Here is a 19,328-nt window from a genome sequence, read left to right on the forward strand (position 1 = left end):
AGCAGTCATCATTTTATTTTTCCAGGCATGACTGCAGTTTTCATGTACATCATAAAGGGTCTTAATCACCAAATCATTCGTCCCAAGTGCTTTCTCTTGAGAAGCATAACACTCCCAGTTACATGGATCCTTGCACCTTACCCTTACTCTCAGTTCCTCATTAGTGTAATACCAAACAGGTCTACCATTAGCAATCGAATAATTCTGCATTGCGGCCTTAAACTCAACTGATGATGCAAATCGCATCCCAACCTGGAAATGTGGATTTCTCATGTTCTTTTCAGCATTGAAGTCAACATATTTGATTCCCTTCTGCACTTCATCATCTTCATCAGAAGAAGCATCAATGCTATGCAGGTCATCCTCCATCATATTGTCATGCAACACATCTTCATCATCAGCTTCTTCCATTTCCTCAGCAGCTTCCTGTGATGATGTGTTATGGTCAGCCTGTGCTGATGATGTCTTCTCCCTTCTTGCTGACCACTTTCTTTTTCCTCTTGTTGTTTTTCTAGGATACTTTTTCTTTGCTCTCTTGCTGCCACCAGATGATCCATCAGTTGCCTGTGATTGTTTTTCAGCTTGGGCATCGCGTTGACCATCTCCATGTGTACCACTTTCCAAGCCATTTACATCCTGGCTCTCATGAAGTATAGATTCAGTAGTTCTCCTCATAACAGGAGAGGGAATTTCAACTGTGGGAGTTGGTTTCTCACTCCCAAGCATTTGATCATCTTTGCAAAACTCTTCATCATCAGTGAAATGCTCCCTTTCTGAACTGCTGTCATTTTTATCATCTTCTTCACCTGCCCTTGCATTCACATCAGTTTTATCTCCTTGACTCCTACTCTTTACACCAGTCCCACTAGTTTCTCCCTCAATGACAACACTTACTCTTACACCTTTACCTCTACTTGTACCTCCTATTGCTGGTCCAGGGGCAGTCATATTTGTACTAACAAAAGAGCTATCAAAAAGATTTTTTCTAACCACCAATTGTTTATCAAGTTCTACAACTCCACTGCCATGTTCATCTACAACTACACTACCATGTTCATCAATTTCTTCAATTACAACCCCTGTTTTTTTCTTACTACCTAACAGCGGGGAATGTGACTGGATGTCAAGAATTTCATGTAAAGGCCTATGGTCACAGTAAACATCTATCAGTTTGTGCTCGTACGCCCATTTGCACATTGCCACTATATCTGCATCTCCTTGTAACTCTCTTAATCCCTTATTCAAATCACTCCCAGGTTCTAAGTAATAGTAAAGCATTGCACCATTATATCCTAATTCCTCAACCATGTCATTTATCTCATGGACAGACATTCTCTCCGCATCACACGCATCAAGATAATCTATTTCACCACCAACGTATGTTTTATACTGACGCCCACTAAATCTACCACCATGAAACATTCTAATACTGAATAGTTCAGAATTAGGCACTGCAATGAAATGGGAAAAAAAAAGGAATCACTTCATTTGAAAAAAAAAGACTAAAAAAAACACTTGTTTATTTCAAAATTTCCCACTTTTACAACCGGCAGTTGGATGAAAACCCTAACATTTAAACTTTATAATGCTGCTACATATTCACAACCCACAAATAAGCACCTTCGATTTCAGACACAAACTTGAGTAATACACCCATTACATTTAGTTTAAAGTATAGTTTCAGTTCATTCACATGATTTTCCCCAAAAAATAACTTACCGTAAATTTCATATGGATCAATGTCGATGTCTCTTCTCCTGATTTTCCACTCCATAGATTCACCACGATTTTCCCTTCTCTTCGATCTTCAAAACCCTTCTCTTCGATCTTCCTACAACGATTTTGAGAACTTCAGTTTGTTTAGTTGGCTTGTTTCTACCGCTCTTTTTTTTCTTTTCAGTTGATGTATTAATGTAAGTGAACGGTCAGTGGATTGACGGACAAAATTGCCCCTGTGGTTTGCCACGTGTAATGCTAATTTCAGAAATTAAGAGCTATTATCGACGAAATGGTCACGGGTGGCCTGATTAAGTTGTTTAGTGGCCAATTATTGACAAAAAATAGTTCGATGGCCAAAACATGATCTTGGGAAAAGTTTAATGGCCGCCCAGGTTTTTTGCCCAATATTAAAATATACCAAATCACATACAATGCTTCTATATGGTTGATATTCTCCACGCGCGTTAGGACTACAACATAACCGGTCTGTTAGCACCTTTATTTCCAAATACACGTGTCATGCTCTACTCCTCTGCCTACGGTGGGACGGTCAATGCCCTTCCCACCATAAAGGTATCCCCTTCGTCCCAGTGCCATAATTGAGAAGACAAGTTTCACCCTTTTCTCTGTAGTTTTCTTCATAGATTTGCTGTAGGCCCTCCTAGAAGGAAAGCACCAGTAAAAGGTGGAGCCCGTCATTTTCGAGGACTGGAATCGACTAATGTTTGGGATGAGAACAAATATATTTTCTTCATGGATTTGCTCTATAGGCCCTCCTAAAAGAAATGGACCAATGTAACGAACAGTCAGTCCTTTGAGGAGTGGTGTAAATTAAAAGATTTACAATAAGGGATGAGAACAAATATCTCGTAACAATATTAGTGCTAAGGATTATGTTAAAACTGTTGTCCCAATTTAGAGATACACACGTCTCACATTCATTTGTATTTCATGACCATCTGCTTCAAATTCCTAACTCGTGTACTTTTCCCTCCTATGTACCAGCAAAATTTCATGTTTTCCTTAGTAAGGATTTCAGCACCTCCAAGCTTTGTAAGGATTGCAACACTACCAAGTTTCTCTTGCCACACTATCCTTTAAGTTAGAGGAATTTAACATCTTTGATCAACCTACCATAGATGACAGTCCAACATATTTTTGATGAGCCTCTGCTTCAGGAATATTCATACAAGATGTTATTGCATTTACGGGATTCTGGTTTGGTATTTTGGCCAAATGCAACTACTAGTCTCTCAAAATTGATTTTCTTGTCGTCACGTTTAACTAGAAATTACAATTCTTCAGATGAGATCCATTTCATCCAAAAAAATTGAGTGAGATACTTTAGTAGCACTAGTTCTTGAACCTCTCGCTTCCCATCATCCCATGAGGGTGCCCGGATTTTCCTGAGAAGAGGTAATGTACTGTGTTTCTGTGGTAGTATGTGTTGAATGGTTGGGAGCAGGGATACTATTTATCATAAACACAGTACCATACATGAGTATGGATGATCATAAAAAATACCTACATCCTATGCCAATTATCTGGGAAGATTATAACATGGTGTGGTTAAGTAGCGTATAGATACCAGTAGCAATCCCAAGGCTACATTGATCAAGAGCATCCAACCAAAAAACTGTTGGGTGATTACTTTTTTTTTTTTTTTGGTATAACCCACAGGTATCCGCATCTGTTTTACAATTTACGACTAATCCTGTTTGAGTTACATCGGACCTTCTTTGCAAGGGAAGTTCTCCTAATATTGTTTTTTCCATTCCCATGTATTTTGAATCCGAGACCTCATATTCAAAAGATGCAAGCCTCTTCACTTGCACCGACATCCGTTGGTGTTGGGCGATTACTTAGTCTAATAGATTCCGTTGACAATTCTTCGGCAGAATTGAGGGTTGAAGTTGTAGAAAAGCTATCTGGCATTTTGTCTCGGTGGTCATCTTAAATATGCGTTCAAAAGCTGTACGCGCTGGACAAAATAGATATGGAGAGGGCTGCTTGTGGTCATTAGTCCATCTGGGGATCTTGAGAGTGCATGGAGTAATTGTCGCTTCCGTTTGGATTAACTATTTTTCGGGATATTTTTAAAAATTTTTATTGTAGCAGAGTTTTCATAGTATATTTTAGAATATATTTTGGGATATTTAAGAGTAGAAGAGTTTTTAGAATATATTTTGAAATATTTAAGAGTAGAAGAGTTTTTAGAATATATTTTGAGATATTTTTTAAACATTAAAAAAAATTTAAACTACTTTTTAGAGTACTTTTTAAAAATTTTAATAGTATTTGGAAAACTAGTTTTTGAGATTGATTGTTTTTTCTTGGGCTGAGACTCGTAGTGTTCTTTTGACCAATTGTCAGTTTGGCGTAGTGGCTTGGTTTTTGTCAGGCTGCTGAGTCTAAGGACTGCAGCATAATAAAGGCTCAATTTGAGCATTAGTCTGTTAATTCAATAGGATTGTACAAACGATGCTGTTTTGGTCTTGCTTAAGTACTAGTAATCGATGTCGTTTCATGTAATGAGCCATTAGTTAGGTAATTCAGTTGTAATCGTCTGACACAAGCTGTTAGAATTGGTTATATTAGGCGGGGCCCACATGAATGAGGGTAACAGAATAGATTCGATCATTTCTTCCACTTCCTCTCTTCTGAATCTTCTTCTCTCTCTCTCTCGACCTTCAATTCCCTGCTCCTTCTCCAATTTCTCCAATTTCTACCAAATTCATCCTAGATCTATCTCACAATTCCAGAAACAACCTTGAGTTCGTGACAGTTTTCAACTGGTGGTAGAGCCGCTGGCTCAGCCACAGCAGGTAAGCATGCCAAAACATTGTATCGAGTCAGATTTCTGTCCTTGAAGGAATAGTAGATCCTGATTTGGAAGTAGACAGTTTCATCTCTCAGTCTTCATTTAGGAGTTGGATATGAGGCCCTTCATTCTGCAAAGGGAGATAATGGAGGATAGCATTGATGAGTTTTTGTTGGAGTGCAAGAAGCAAAGAAGAATTCTTGATAAAAACAAGATAACCTGGAGCGCCATATCCGCAACGTCTTCACTTGTAATTTCAAAGACTCCAATGAGTATCTCAGGTAAGGCTCCAAACAAAAGCAGATGTAAAGGGAAAATCACAAAGAAGTTCGAAGCTTGTTTATCCGAGACCCTCACTCAAATATACTGTATATAGATCTCTTGTCGTCTTGAGATATACGATCACAAGCCTAAAGAAAATAGATAAATCAACATCACGACCTTTTCTCTTCTGAAAAAATTGCTGTTTTCTGTTAAAAATACATCACGAACAAATCTAATAGATACAATTGGCCGGAACCACCCCAGGGAATCCCATGTGCTATTTCATTATACAGAAACCAATTAATGAAGCCTCGCTACTTTAGAAGGGGAAAAAAATATATAAGGAAAAGTGAGAAATAAGAAAGCCCCCAACCCGGAAGGAGAAAACCTCACTCAAAGAACTACATGGTTGAAAAAGAATCTCAAAACTTCGATCTCCAAGAAACCCAACTCCAACAAAGCTAAGCCGATCAGATACAATGGTACAGCCCTGAATCCCGCCAGCCCTTGCACTGTATTGTTCGAAACCCACCTCAATTTCCTGGGATGCTTGGGCAGGCTGTCTGTATAATCAATTTTACAATAATCGTCATCGACAAATTCTTCAATGATGAAATAAGTAACTCAAAGCAAGCCAGCAAGCAAAGCCCCGGGATCAGATGTTGCCGAAGGTGAGGGTGGAATTGTTGGCTGAGGTTGTGGAGGTACTGGTGCAGGCGGCCGGGCAACTAGAGGGATGCTGACTAATTGTTCTTTAATAAATTCCTTCAACCTGTACATCATCCAGAAGAACATGTTTCGGGTTCAAATTCAAGCTTATATCATACAATTGAAAGGTAAAGACTTCTGATAGAAATCAAAGCAAAACACGTACTCAAAAGTTAGAGTAGGATCGCCCGAGGCAACAGTCATCCGTAGTTGAGTTCTATCTGCTGGATCCGTTTCTACTCTAAGCTGCATAACCAACAGACCATCACATCAGAATGATAGACATGTTTTCATAGTAGCAAAAGAGAAATAAATCACAAGCAACCTTTACTAAATAAAAAGGGACGAAAGTCTACGGTACTAATAGAATAAACAAAGACGAAAAAAATAATGAAGAATGGTACTAATAGAATAAACAAAGACGAAAAAAATAATGAAGTACATATTCTTGGAATAGTTTAATCACGTATATTAGCATTACGTGGAGAAAACAAAGAACCAAACCCACTCAAGAACCAGGATGACAGTAAAATGGACAGTAAGTGGCAGCCATTCTTAGAAATAAAGCCACAACTGGCTTACCAAACACAACATAGCTCGTGTACTCTCTGAATAGAAAGTTGTGCTGGCAACCAAATTGTTTGGGTTTGGATCCTGCAAAGAAAATAAGAGGTTAATGCTATGAGCATTTATATGCAGTTAGGAATAATTCAAATGTAATGAACACAAACAGGATAAAGTGAAAAACTTACAAGCCCTGGACAAACCATCAACCTGTAACTGTTGAACAAATTGGCCATTTCTAGAAGTGGCATTGGTCTTACTCCTCTAACCTGGTCAAATGGAATAGGATAGTCAAGTTATACAAGTAGATCACTATTGCTGAATATATGGTCAAACTAAAAAATAAAGCGAAAAATACCACTTCTTGAAGCTTTAGAGGAGGTCCAGAAAGTGATCTCCACTGGGGGAAAAACTCTTCACCGGACACTTGTATAGGCTGAAGAAACTTATTCAAGAGAGCAGGAAGGCGAAGTTTTACATTGACCTGTTAAGTGATCAGGGAAAGATTATTTAGAATTATACCACAAGTATTATGAGAAAATAAAAAGAATTTCAAACCACAACCCAATAAAAAAAATATAATAAATAACCCTAGAAATTTCATACTCAAAATCAGTTCGTTTAAATGCCAAAAACTTTATTATGGGGTTACAATACCGCATGACTCGAAAACTTGTAGGAAAAATCCAGAACAGCCACATCCCTACTTGGCCGGAGATTAACAACCTCGAGTGGGCATTGCACCTAAACAACAAAACCAGATGCTTTCAATGGATGAACAATCTTAAAAGAAATGCACACAGAGAAGAAAATGGAAAATAAACCTGCAGTTAACCAACCTGTGCTCTTGGGGGTATAGTCTCTGGTACAAGTGAGAGTTCCAATTTTAAGTGAGCTGGAGGCAATATTAAAGCTTGAACTGAAACAAGTGGTGATGTATTCTTATTTCCAAGGAAAAGCACTAATCGCCCATGTGGGGCTCTCCATTCTGCTTTAATGCCAATCTGAAATTACTCAACCCCAAGAAATCAGTTGTCTACAGAGAAGGCTTAAAGGAGGCTTGAGCAGCCCCATCCAAACTGCAAAACTGAGAGCATACCTGAATATAAGGATCCTCATACAGCACGCCACTGTCCTTTAGGCACAAAGCATGAAACCTTTCAGCAATATTTCCAATTGGCTGCAAGCAATGATCAGAGAGGAAACTCAAAATCATAAACACCACAAGAAATGACATAATCATCATAAACACCAAAGGAAGTCCTATGCCATTTGCAAAAACTAAACGTACAAAAAACTCATCAAAGTCATTTTCCTTGACATGGAATCTGTATGGAGAAATACGCTTGCGTGTTACAGAAGAAAAAGGTGAAAAAGCTAAAAATTAAAATAAGAACAAACTCATTCACACAAATTACACCCTAGGGAAAAATCCAGCTATAACTTCTTAATATACTGCCAATTCTTAAATTTTTGCAACCGTAAAATCTAGAAAATGTTGTCTCCACTACTGGACAGTGCTAATATTAGCCTACAACTTGCACAAGAAAGCACCTGGACAGTGTTCATCTGGTCTTCAACAGGAGCAATAGCCAACGCCTCCCCTGCATTTGGCACACCAGCCAAACCAGAGGCCTGAATATGCTCAGCTTCAGCAGTAGCACTAGGAGGGCCTTCAATAGCCATTGGACCCAGGAGATCTTCAAAGGGCGGATCCACAACAGTGAGTGTGCCATTTGCTTCAGTCACAGCTGGATCTGGAGATTCACCATCCTGAAAATTTATACATCAAATTATAATCTGATGTGACAGTGAAGAAGTAGAGCGTCAATATCAACAATTGGCTCACTAAAATCCAGGGAAGGTCATCTCACCACATTACTCATGGCAGGCACCTTTACAAGACTGAGCTGGCTCACAGTTGAAGGTCCATTAGCAGGGTGCTGGTCGGTCACCACCAAAGCATTAGAGTTCTGCTGCTGAGCACGCAACTTCATTGCACTTTGCTCAGCAGTATCAGCCTCAGAATTTTCAGCTTTCTTAATCAACGCAGACTGCATAACAAAAAAACATCACCACAATTTTTATCAATCATGGATCAGAATAATACAATAATCAACTTTAAAGTGAAAATCAAGTCAAAGAGTGCTTCTTCCACAATGCTGATTGCTGTAATTGATGAAACAGACAATTGGAGAATAAATGAGAATCTCAAATGCACACCTGTCGCTCAGGGAACTTTGGCATTTCAGCTAATATATCCATCAAAGCTGCACCTTTCCTACTCAGTTCAATATACTCAACAGCCCGCTGTTGTAGTTCAACATCAATACAACTTCCATATCTGAAAGTATGTTAAAATGTGCCAGTGACATTGAAGAAATTAAGTCATTCACTGGATGAATTTCAAATTAAAACGTGAAATTATCTCACTTGTTGAATATTGCCCAGATTTGAGACTGTAGCTCCGGGTCAGGTGGTTGGGTGTGCATCAAAATCTTTGCATATGATGAAAGAAGAATAGAAACTGTTGGAGTCCTGAACAAACATATTGAAATGAGGGAGGGATAGCAATGAACAAATACTGAGAATGAAAGACAACAAAGCCCAAAATCCTTACGAAACAGAAGGAAGCTTCTCATGCATGACACTGAAAATTTCTTTTGGATTACATCCAGGCCGTCTAGCCAGAAGATGGCTGTACTCTCCAAGAATATATGCACTTACCTATTCCAAAAAAAATTCAGAATTACAGGAAACTCAGTATTCAGAAAGGCCAAGTGGAGTCTACTTTATCAGTTGACTGCATTAAAATAAAAAGCACCACAAAATCAAATTCTGCTAATTGATTTTCCTCCTTGAAGATCAACAAGTAATATGCAGAATGCTTGGCATGTCATTAACATGAAGCTCTATAAAAATGTTCAAATGGGAAATTGATCTAGTAGAATCTCTGATAATAGAAAATATCAGCAGGCATAATTAGATAGAGTAAGTGAAACTGATAGATAAAAGAACTATGTTCATTTACATCTCTGTTATGTATGCATAAACAAAGTACATACAATGTACATATATATATGCTTATTCTCCCCAAAAGACTACCCATTGCGTTGATCGACATGATTTTGCTATTTGGAAACCAAGACTAGAAGGCATTGTAAATGATCATCATATTCCTGTTAATCAAATTTGAAGGCAATGGGAACAAACCTTAACCATTGTTTCATGAACAGCAGGCTTATCAAGATACTCTCTGGCTTTCAGTGCAGCATAAGGCTGATAAACAATACAAAGACATAGGTTACTCGTATGAAGATTTAAATTATATAAATCCAGAAAAGAGCTACCCTCGTTACCTGTAAATCCTCGTTATTCGTAACGAACTGCACCACACGAAACCAAATGTCATCACTGACAAAATCCCCTGCCTTGTCAATCAACTGAAGGATGACATCCACATACCTACAAGTGAAAAGTGAAAAGCATTACATATGGACTCTATTACTAGGTTACTGAATATTTGTTTAGGTTGGTCTTTGAATGAATGGACGGATCAAATCCCATACCGACTTTTTGGACTTGAAAGCCTACAAACTATAGTACTCGAAGTTCCTGAGTTTCCTACTACTACTTGTTAGATTCAAAATTTGTGCAAATTACAGTACTTGAAGCTCCTAAGAATACCAATCCCACCCAAGAATTTGCAATTCAAGCATACACCAAATCAACCAAGTAGAATGACTAAGCTTGATAGCAAAATATGTATTTATCTTTGGAGACATTTCCATACCATGACAAATCAGGGGCAAACTTCTCCGATAGAATTGCAATTTTTAGTGACAATTCTTCACGCATAGCAAAGTCTGCAGAGCTGAGATACTGAAAACAGATAAACATTAGCACGGGAAAGAACTTCATTTGCATTAGTACAAAAGCAACTACATACGAATAATAATTTAGAAGCTAGACGGGACATCTGCAGTGCTTGGTCCAGCATATATATATATATATATACACACATACATATAGATATATACCTGTAATAATTCTTCAACTATGTCCTTTGCGTTGGAAACATCACACATGCCATATAGCAAATCAAGTGCACGCCTTCGGATGCTGTTGATAAGAATAAGAGTCAATCATAAGAAAGATAAATAACAGATTTTTGTATTTAGTTTGTGAGAGACTTGTGGTGTGATATAATTTGTGTTTCATCATCACTTGTTTTGTGCCTCGGGTCCGCCCCCCATTAATTCTATATTTTCATTGGGTACTACTAAAACCTTACTTACCCAAAAAAAAAAAAAGAGATAATTAGCGGATGGCTTAACACTCCAATGTATACATGTTAAAAAAAAACCCCACAAACACACACACACACAAAAACAATCTCACAGGAAAAAAAATATTGTACTGAAAGACCTTAATAGTAACCTACTGATGTTTTAGCAAAATAAAGAAGCTCCGGCATCCAGTGAAAATTTCTTATTTCTTTGAATTAGTATCTTAAGTTCTAGGTAACCAACCTTGTATATTACACGTGAAAATATTTCTTACATGATACGACCATGTATCTCACTCTACATGCCTTCAGTTACCTATTGTGCAGCTGTTAGAAAAGAGAACCACAAGGGAAATTCCACAGAAGAACACAAAGTACTTCATCTACCTGATATCAGGATCCTTTAATGAGGTAATGATCTGGGCTTGATGTCTTTTTATAATGTCCTGTACATCTGTTACCATTAACATCCGCGTCATATTCTCCTGTGTCACAGAACAAAGAAAGTAACCAGGTCAGTGCCACCATCTCAAACTTTCTAATATGAGAGTGGATGGGCCACATCTGCAGGCTCTAAACATCACTTATTAGGACAATGCAAACAACCTATTTAAGCAGCAGAAGTATATAGGACAATACAAAAACAGCAGGAAGGAAGAAGGGTAGGACATCAGAGACTTCAGTGCATAGAAAGCGGAAAGGAACAACTTACCAAGCCAAGATATCGAATATTTGGCTCACGCACAGCAATAAATTTCCCAAGCAGTGCAACACACTGGGACATCATCTCTTTTTCAGCATCAAGATGCATGACCTGAATAAAAGATGACAAAATTTGGAAAAATACCACTAAGTATGTGCATAGATGAAATAGTTTGAAACGAACCACTGGTTCAAAACAAGTTGCAGCATGGTTTTCTAGAGCAACCTTAACACATTTAAGAAAGCAATGGCTATAACTGAGATACAATTAAACAGCATATTTGCAATGATATATCAAGTTCAGAATTCTGCCTAAAAGTCTCTTGAAATATCATGACACAACTACCAAGTCTATTCATTCTAGCCAGGAAACATAAAGAGCAAATAAGAATAAGATTCTTTTTTTTATGAGACATTTCAAGAAAAAAATTCCACAGCAGTATAGCTCAAAACCTAAATGTTCATACTTGTTTTTTTACTCATTTGATACTAAATCCAAATTCAGAAAATCAATTACTTCTCAAATTTTGTACTTGCAGTAGGAAAGGAAATTTAACTGACACTATTACCTTTCCACTCATATTGCTCAATCTCAAACATATCTCAAGCAGTAATTATAATTCTTCCAAAAGAAACTATGGAAATAATGCAAATCAATCGGCCTCTTGGCTCAAATTTACTGTTGAAAAATCTACCCATCAAAAGAATCCTAAAACAAATGATCACTAACTACAGTACAACACACTCAATGGTAACTTACAAGAGCAAGGGCTTCAAAAAGCACAGCATGGGATGCATTATTCTTGTTGACATTTTTCACTACATCAGTTCCCATGAGTATCCGTTGTAAAACCTAATTAACCAAGATAAATCAAACATCATATCCAATAACAAGTAATACACTGGGATATAAGATTCAGTGAAGAAACCATCAAAAACTTCATTTGTAAAGGAAGAACACCTCAAATAATGATCTTCTAGTGTTTGGATCTTCAACAGTAGGAAAATACTGAAGAGCCCTCATTGTCTTAACCTGGATCATGTAATAGTGATTATTAAACATAACTAACAATTTAAAACGTCACTTAAAGAAATATATTGCATGATACTAATTGATGAAAAAAATTGAATTGATATAATCACCCACTTTTTTCCTTTTTCCAAATCCATTCACACCACAAAATTATGCAAGATGCAATGGCAACTAAACTACATCAAAGAATACCCTTCTACATTCTATAACTGCTTCTCTCTAAGTGCGTACCCGTTCATCCTGTAAATCAATCTCGTTCAACCTAAGAACTTTCAGATAATTTAAGATTTAAGATCATTTCTAAAAAAGTCCTAAATCATAATTTTTGTTGCTAATTGTAAGAGCAATTTCTGTAAACGTGTCTTGATTTATGAAGGCTCACCATAGAAACCTGCAAAAAGTATTATGCACAGACAAGTTTCATGGTACTTACTGACACACACCAGAATATGTTGAAATACAAAAGAAGAAAGCCCATCAAAGAAAATTTTCTGCGCTATACCTACCAAAGGATTTTCTCCTGCGAGTAACATGATTTCCCTTGTATGCTCAATTCAACTCCAATAATGTGATTTTAATAAATGCACCAAGATTAACCCCTCAAATCAATTAGTTCCAGCTTTGAAATTATAATCCATGCACTTTTGGGATTCACAAATTTGTAGTCCTCTAAAATCTAGAATTATGCTCCACCTGAATTGTCCAAATTAAAAAAGGATCCAATACAACTGAATTTACATCTTTACAGTTTAAGATGGAGTTCTCTGTTGAGAATTATGCTCAAATCCAAAATCTTGGACTCAAGAAACAATAAATGCAAGTTAACCATTCAATATGAGTTATTTACAGTATTGCAGCCCTAACAACTAACTCAGAGTTTAACAGAAAAGGCATACAGACCTGAAGCCAGGGAGATGGAATACCATAGTAAGTGTATTCTTGTGGAATATCTTGGTTCCTTGCCAGCCTTTCCAAAATTTTAACACACTTTGGCAGACAACTCCAGTATGTGTCATGGTTATTCGACACTAAGGCAACTAAAAGGCTCATTGAAGATGTTAAGACACCCAAATCACGTTCATCTAACAGTTGTGCCATTTGATCTGACCTGATAATAACAACAAATAGCTTATCAAATTTGCAATGGTACAATTATCCATCAAATATGTCTACAATTTTATACTAATTACCAGCCATCCACATTCACAACATCAGGATTTTTTCTAAACAGGCGTAGGAGACATAAAGCAGCCTTCTTCCTCACAAGGGGCCTGCAACTACTGGATAGCTGAAGGGAAAGAAACTGTCAACAAAAATATTCAACTCATTAGTACTCAAACAAAAGTCAAGAAACTGTCTGCTTACAAGTAATTTTTGAACATCAGGTGCAAGTGATTCAGCAAACTCCCTCCCACCAATATTTCCGACCTGTACAAGGCAACAAATAAAGACATAACAAAAATAAAACGAAAAAAGAATAAAAGAAATTTGCTAATTATCTAGAAAGGTCTATAACCATACCAGAGTCAGTGCTAGGCACTGGAAAGTCTCATTTCTACCGATGATATCATTCCGCACTGTATTAATAGCTAATCTCAAAAAGTCGTGATTCTCATTAAGCAAACACGATGTCACTATGTACCCAACCTGCAGCCAGATCGAGTCAGTCGAACATTCCCACAATAACATCATTGTCCCAAAGCAGAACCAAATGTAGAAAAGTTCATGAATGTAAGCAGTAAATAAATCCTATGAAGGATACCCTAAAGCATCTATTTAACAAATTAGGGGGAATTTTTCTACATTTGCCAGGCAAGAGCTAAATTCAAAAAGACATCAACATCCCTATTGCACGCATATTACAGAATCAACTTTGAACATTCAAACAAAATTCGCTGACTATTTCCAGATTTTATAATGGACCTGTTTTCGTGCTGCTGCTTTGACCTCACAATGTGCCAGAAAGCTTACTAAACAAAGTCACAAGCAACATCCGCTCAGCATTTGATAATTTTACTGGTTCAATGGGTGTAGCAAACGACTGTCCATAACATTGGCACAAGGCATCCAAGAACAAATCCAAAAATCAAAAGTTCTTAGTCCTCCAACTGATTGTTGCATTCAATTGGCAATAAAGTTTAAATCATTTCAAAACCAATAGTTATAGTTTGATTCCATCAATTATTACAAGTACTGCATAAGGATGGAAAAAGCACATCTATATAACAAATGAAAAAAAATGTAAAGTGCTGCAGCAAATTCAAAACTTTTTAGATGCATGCTTAACATGAGATAATCGTCATGAGTTGACAGGATCCAGTTTTTAATGAATGTCATCTATCTCACACAGAATCTATTTTAGTGCATGTAAGCAACAAGAAATATAGCATAGCAAAATAATTATCAAACATGCAATAAGAACTATCCAGCACATGTATTGTAGTGAACGACTAGCTTATTTAAGTTGATTGCAATCAAACGTAGTTGGGTTCTGAGCAATTGATTGAAACCTTATTGCCAAAAGTAACAATACTAGCATTACAAGACAAGATCATTGCATTGTGTTATCAAAAACTGAGGTCATCAGGTACCTGCTTTTCAGGATACTTGGGAGCAGATATTAAAGAAACGGCTTCCATGTGACCAAAGTCCACATCATAACCAAGCATGTATATGTAAAGCATTTTCCAGACGTATTTCTTCTTCTCATAAGGAGTCAAACCCTGTAGTGAACAAAACATATGTAAAAAAACTCATACAATACCAAAATCAGACTCATCTCTAAGATACAGTTGAAAATTTTGATCTCGCAGAATATAACAAAATTTGCAAGCAATATGAATGCCAAAATGACAAGCAGAGCAATATGCTGAAAAATGTTGCTGACAAAAAAATTTCTGAAAAAAATATTAAACTTGACCAGCCCCAAGGGAAGCTACAAACTCCAAGTTTAGCAAATAAAAACTGGCCATAAGAGACACCCCGAAAATTGTAAGTAAGAAAAAAAAATTGCAGACAATTTCGTTTCTGCAATAACACCCTAAGGAAGTCCATTACTCAGAGCTCTTGTCATAACTGAACAGTTTGTTCAACTTCATATATCTAAGGATTGGTTAAAGAATTTGTAACGATTTTGGGTCGCGTACTACTCACAACTTGGTTTACGCAATTGAAATTTCTAATTCTGCAACAAATGAAGGATCAAGATCAAACAAATAACCAGGAGATCACATCAGTAGTTTGGGCTACAAAAGTTGTTGGCATAGGGCACCGATTTGTTACAGTTTGCACCAGAACGGCCCCCTATGGTCTCGCAACATGGTGAATTGGGACATTGTTAGACAATGAAGTAACTTCACTGCATGTTCAACCAAGGACAGGAGATGATTGCAAGACATGAAGGTTCATTGAGAAGAAATACATAAGGCTGAGTTCTGATAACTTTACCTAAGCATTGCTGCTGATGGACAGTGATTAGGCTACAAAACTTTGTTTAAGTAGCTCAGGCCATGGTAATTGCAACTGTAATTTTGAAAAATCAATTTTCAAAGACATCACCTTCCCAAGATCCCCACCAAAAAACAAAAATCAGTGAGCTTCATGTAGCTCCCACTGATTGCGCTGATGATGGCTATATGCTTTAGCCTCAGGATCAGAGTATGGCCACAATAAGCGACAGGCTCAAGTAGATAAGTAAAGCAGGAAAAGAGAAAAAATAAAAATAACATAGGTCAGCAAAAGTGATACCGCACACAACAAGAACGTTTTGATAAATTAATCTTCATTTTAAGATTGAAACAAACAAGGACTACAGTTTCCTTCTGCCTTTGCAGTAAAATATTCTAAAATTGAAGAGGAGGTCTTGGTTAGTGAGCATTTGAAACAAGGAAACTTCCACAATCCCAAATAAAAGCCTACTTGACTTTTAACTGAAACGAATCTCACCATGATTACTAGGGGAAATCCTTGGACAACAACGCCAGTCACCTCAGAGTCAATGACGCACAAACATCCACTTGCCATATCTCTCATATTTTGAAAATGTTACTATATACCCTGCTTCCTGAATATCAATCTGTCTTGTACAGTCTTCTAACCCTTATCCACTTAAAACTTGTCTCTTTCACTACTTAGTTGAGCATTAACATACTCCATGGATTACCTTTTTCCCTTGCTATAGGCCACCACCCAGAAAAGGAACAACAACAAAGAGGCCGGTGCAATTTATTTATGAATGCTTAAGTCTTCTTAACGATTCTACATATAGCAACAAGGTCATGAAGTTCAAGGCTTAATCATAACTTAACTGAACATACTAGCGAATTATTCTAAACCACAAATCCAGGAAGGTATGGTGGGACCCCCAGCTCCTACCAGTTCACACAGATCATACTATGTCTTTGCCATGGATTGAACGTGTTATAAGCTGTGCAAGTAGTGCAGTACTTTCCCGATTATACTGAATTTGGAGAAATAGCCGTGCATGATCTAACAACGTCCATCAAATAACATCGAAGAAATCACAACTTTCATCCAAGTAATTTTCAGTGTTGAAAGTACAAGAAGAAAATGAAGGTTTAGCGAAAAAGAAAAAAAATGCAGCCACAAATGCCAATATTTCAACATTACTCGTCTACACCCCTTCCGAATTATCAGCATTCACTACCAACAAAATGCTAGCTCATTTTCATTTCTTAACACATTTTTTCTTCTTTTGTCCAACTAACCCTTTCCAAACATAAATTCCATCTAAGATTATCAACTCAAAATTTCTGAAATAGAAAGGCCTCTACTAATCAAATTGCCAATGACAGAATTCAAACAGAAAGTAAGCATCCAAAACCAGCCAAAATTACAAAACCATAAAACACTCCAAACACATTTCGACTAAGCCTTAAAAAGTGAATTCGGACTTCAAATTCCACAAATTTTAAACTAAGCCAACACATTCAAAGCCCTCTTTACTCGATAAAGAACCTAATTTACACAAATGCACCACTTAAACACAAAAAAACCTAAACACAACTCCACAAAAATACAGTCCCCTCAGCTCAACAGCTCATATCGAATTAAAAAAAGCTTTTAAAAAAATGATTACAACAAAGAAAAATAAATGAAGTACCTTTTCATTTTTGAAGCGAGTACGGATATTGCCGAGCTCTTTATCGACGCGGAGGCGTTCTTGTTCTTTGTTCTGGCAATTGCGGACGTCGCTGATGAACACCGACAGCCCTCTCATGCCAGACAACGCCATCTCCAAGCGGTCCGATCACAACTCCGGTCCAGATCCAACTCAAAACGCTTGGTCCGGTTACAATTGAAAGATCTTAATCCTCTGCTTTGGTTTCTTCAAAATGAATGCATCTAATCAAAATTCCAGGTGGAATTCACCGAGTAAAAATCAAAATGCTGAAAGTGAAAAATAATGTTTAGGGTTTGAATTTACAAATAGAGAGAGAACAGTGGGTGTTTGGAGGCGTGATCTAGAGAGAGACAGAGGTGGACTGAGGAGAAAATTTGGAAAGAGCCGTCGGGGCCCGATAGATAGGCTGAGGAAGAAAGACGACTTTTTTTTTCTTTTTTTTTTTTAGTATACTACAATTTTTTACAGCAAATGACGCCATCATTTCGCTTTATTTTTAAATTTTTTTTATTTATTGACTCCGCTATAGCATTAACATTTAAAACTCGATTTTTATTTTTCTTTTTGGGTTTGGTTTTTAGTTCCCAATTTAAAGCTTGTTGACTGGAAAAGAACCAGAAGGATGTGGATCCGGGTTTCGTGACCGACCCGAAAAGGGGATGGGTTTGTGGTTTGACCGTTTGAAGCACAAATGCGAAAAGCCTGTTGAAAATGTCAGAAACTTTCATCAGTTGTTCTTTTGCCTATTTTGTGATTTTCCACCAAAAATAAAAATTTTACATTTTCTATGAATACATTTACCAGTCACCTTCTTTTCTCACATAAATAAAATCGTTATAGTACGTTTTTCTATAAAAAATCCTAAATATAGCAATTCAAACACCTGAATCTCCCTCTTTTTTTTTTTATAGTTTTTTGTTGATGAATGCTGCCTATGAACTTCAAGTTTATCATTGATTTTTTATTTCACATTTGATTAATTGTTTTCATAAGTTGAAGTGACCGTACGTTTTTTTGTTAGTATTAGGCTGCAAAAAATGAAGGCAAAAGGCTATAAATATATCCAAAGCAAAGCAACTAATAAGGCATAAAGAGATATTTTAAATGAAAACTTAATTGTTATTACTGCAGTTTTAAATAGTAGCAAAAATAGCCAGAACATATGCCATATAGTTCTTTCAAACCTATCTTACCATTAATTAGATTGTAGTATTGTTTTATTTTATCATACGGTCTGTCTAACAGAAACTTTCTGAGCGCTTGTTAAAATATATTTCAGGTATTAAATTTTTGAAAATGTAAAATTAATTAGAAAAAAATGTATAAATACAAAAAAAAAATAACTATTAATATGTATATGTATATAAAATATTAGATAGAATTTAGACGTATTAATGATTGTTCAATTGTCATATTTGATCTGTTAAAATACAAGCATTTAGATTCGAAATCTAATTATTTATCACACATAGGAGACACACATAGTAGAGTAATTTAACTCAGACCAAATGTTGAAAGATTTTTTCACAAATGGATACTGTAGTAACGAGGGAACAAGAAATTCATGAAAATCATAGGAATGTTATTCAAGAAATTCCAGTCTCCTTCCTTCATTTTACTTGGTTCTTTCCCTTCTCGACATCACAGATGTAAGCCTGATAATACCCTTGTCGGGCGAATACTCGACCCTAAACCACCAACTTGAGAGAGAAGGTCCAAATAAGGCTTATCTTTGGCGTTTCTAGAATTGATTCCCAACCATATAATGAGTAATGACCTGCTATGATGTAAACCGGTTGAACTTTGAACCATTGTGCTTTTGGGCTTGAAGAATTTGGCAAAAGTCGGTCCACTTTTGTGACTCTTCATAGGCTCATACCACTCAATGCTGACTTGTCAAAACAACCCATTAGAGACAAGAGGAAATTTCGCTGCAAATGTTCACACATAGACTTGGGACGCTAAAAGTTTCAGCAGGGATTATTAGGGGTGCTCAGGGATCAAATAATCCATGTGTGTACGATTTCACTGACGCTAATCACATGTAGCGATCAACAAAATTACAGTCCATACTGTAACCAGCTGA

General features: G+C 36.8%; 1 protein-coding gene across 2 annotated transcripts; it reads right to left on the reverse strand.

Annotated features, from left to right (window-relative positions):
- Positions 1 to 4,964: 4,964 nt before the first annotated feature.
- On the reverse strand, positions 4,965 to 17,699 carry LOC113706676 (AP-2 complex subunit alpha-1). 2 transcript variants are annotated; one of them, XM_027228626.2, is made up of 28 exons: positions 17,546 to 17,699; positions 17,222 to 17,446; positions 14,691 to 14,822; positions 13,621 to 13,746; positions 13,465 to 13,527; positions 13,290 to 13,387; positions 13,000 to 13,207; positions 12,028 to 12,099; positions 11,827 to 11,919; positions 11,077 to 11,178; positions 10,752 to 10,849; positions 10,117 to 10,198; positions 9,870 to 9,958; positions 9,436 to 9,541; positions 9,290 to 9,355; positions 8,697 to 8,803; positions 8,510 to 8,614; positions 8,300 to 8,420; positions 7,951 to 8,130; positions 7,631 to 7,849; positions 7,176 to 7,256; positions 6,916 to 7,080; positions 6,734 to 6,820; positions 6,435 to 6,560; positions 6,265 to 6,345; positions 6,095 to 6,166; positions 5,679 to 5,758; positions 4,965 to 5,576 (listed from the first exon to the last, which is right to left on the reverse strand). In XM_027228626.2, the coding sequence occupies exons 2-28, from the start codon at positions 17,351 to 17,353 to the stop codon at positions 5,429 to 5,431; spliced, it is 3,039 nt and encodes a 1,012-aa protein (XP_027084427.1). In that variant the 5' UTR covers positions 17,354 to 17,446; positions 17,546 to 17,699; the 3' UTR covers positions 4,965 to 5,428. The 2 variants fall into 2 exon arrangements, with proteins under 2 accessions (XP_027084427.1, XP_027084419.1); XM_027228618.2 differs by having other exon boundaries at positions 17,222 to 17,673.
- Positions 17,700 to 19,328: the final 1,629 nt, after the last annotated feature.

The sequence above is a fragment of the Coffea arabica genome, chromosome 1e, assembly GCF_036785885.1.
Source record: "Coffea arabica cultivar ET-39 chromosome 1e, Coffea Arabica ET-39 HiFi, whole genome shotgun sequence".
NCBI lineage: Eukaryota > Viridiplantae > Streptophyta > Magnoliopsida > Gentianales > Rubiaceae > Coffea > Coffea arabica.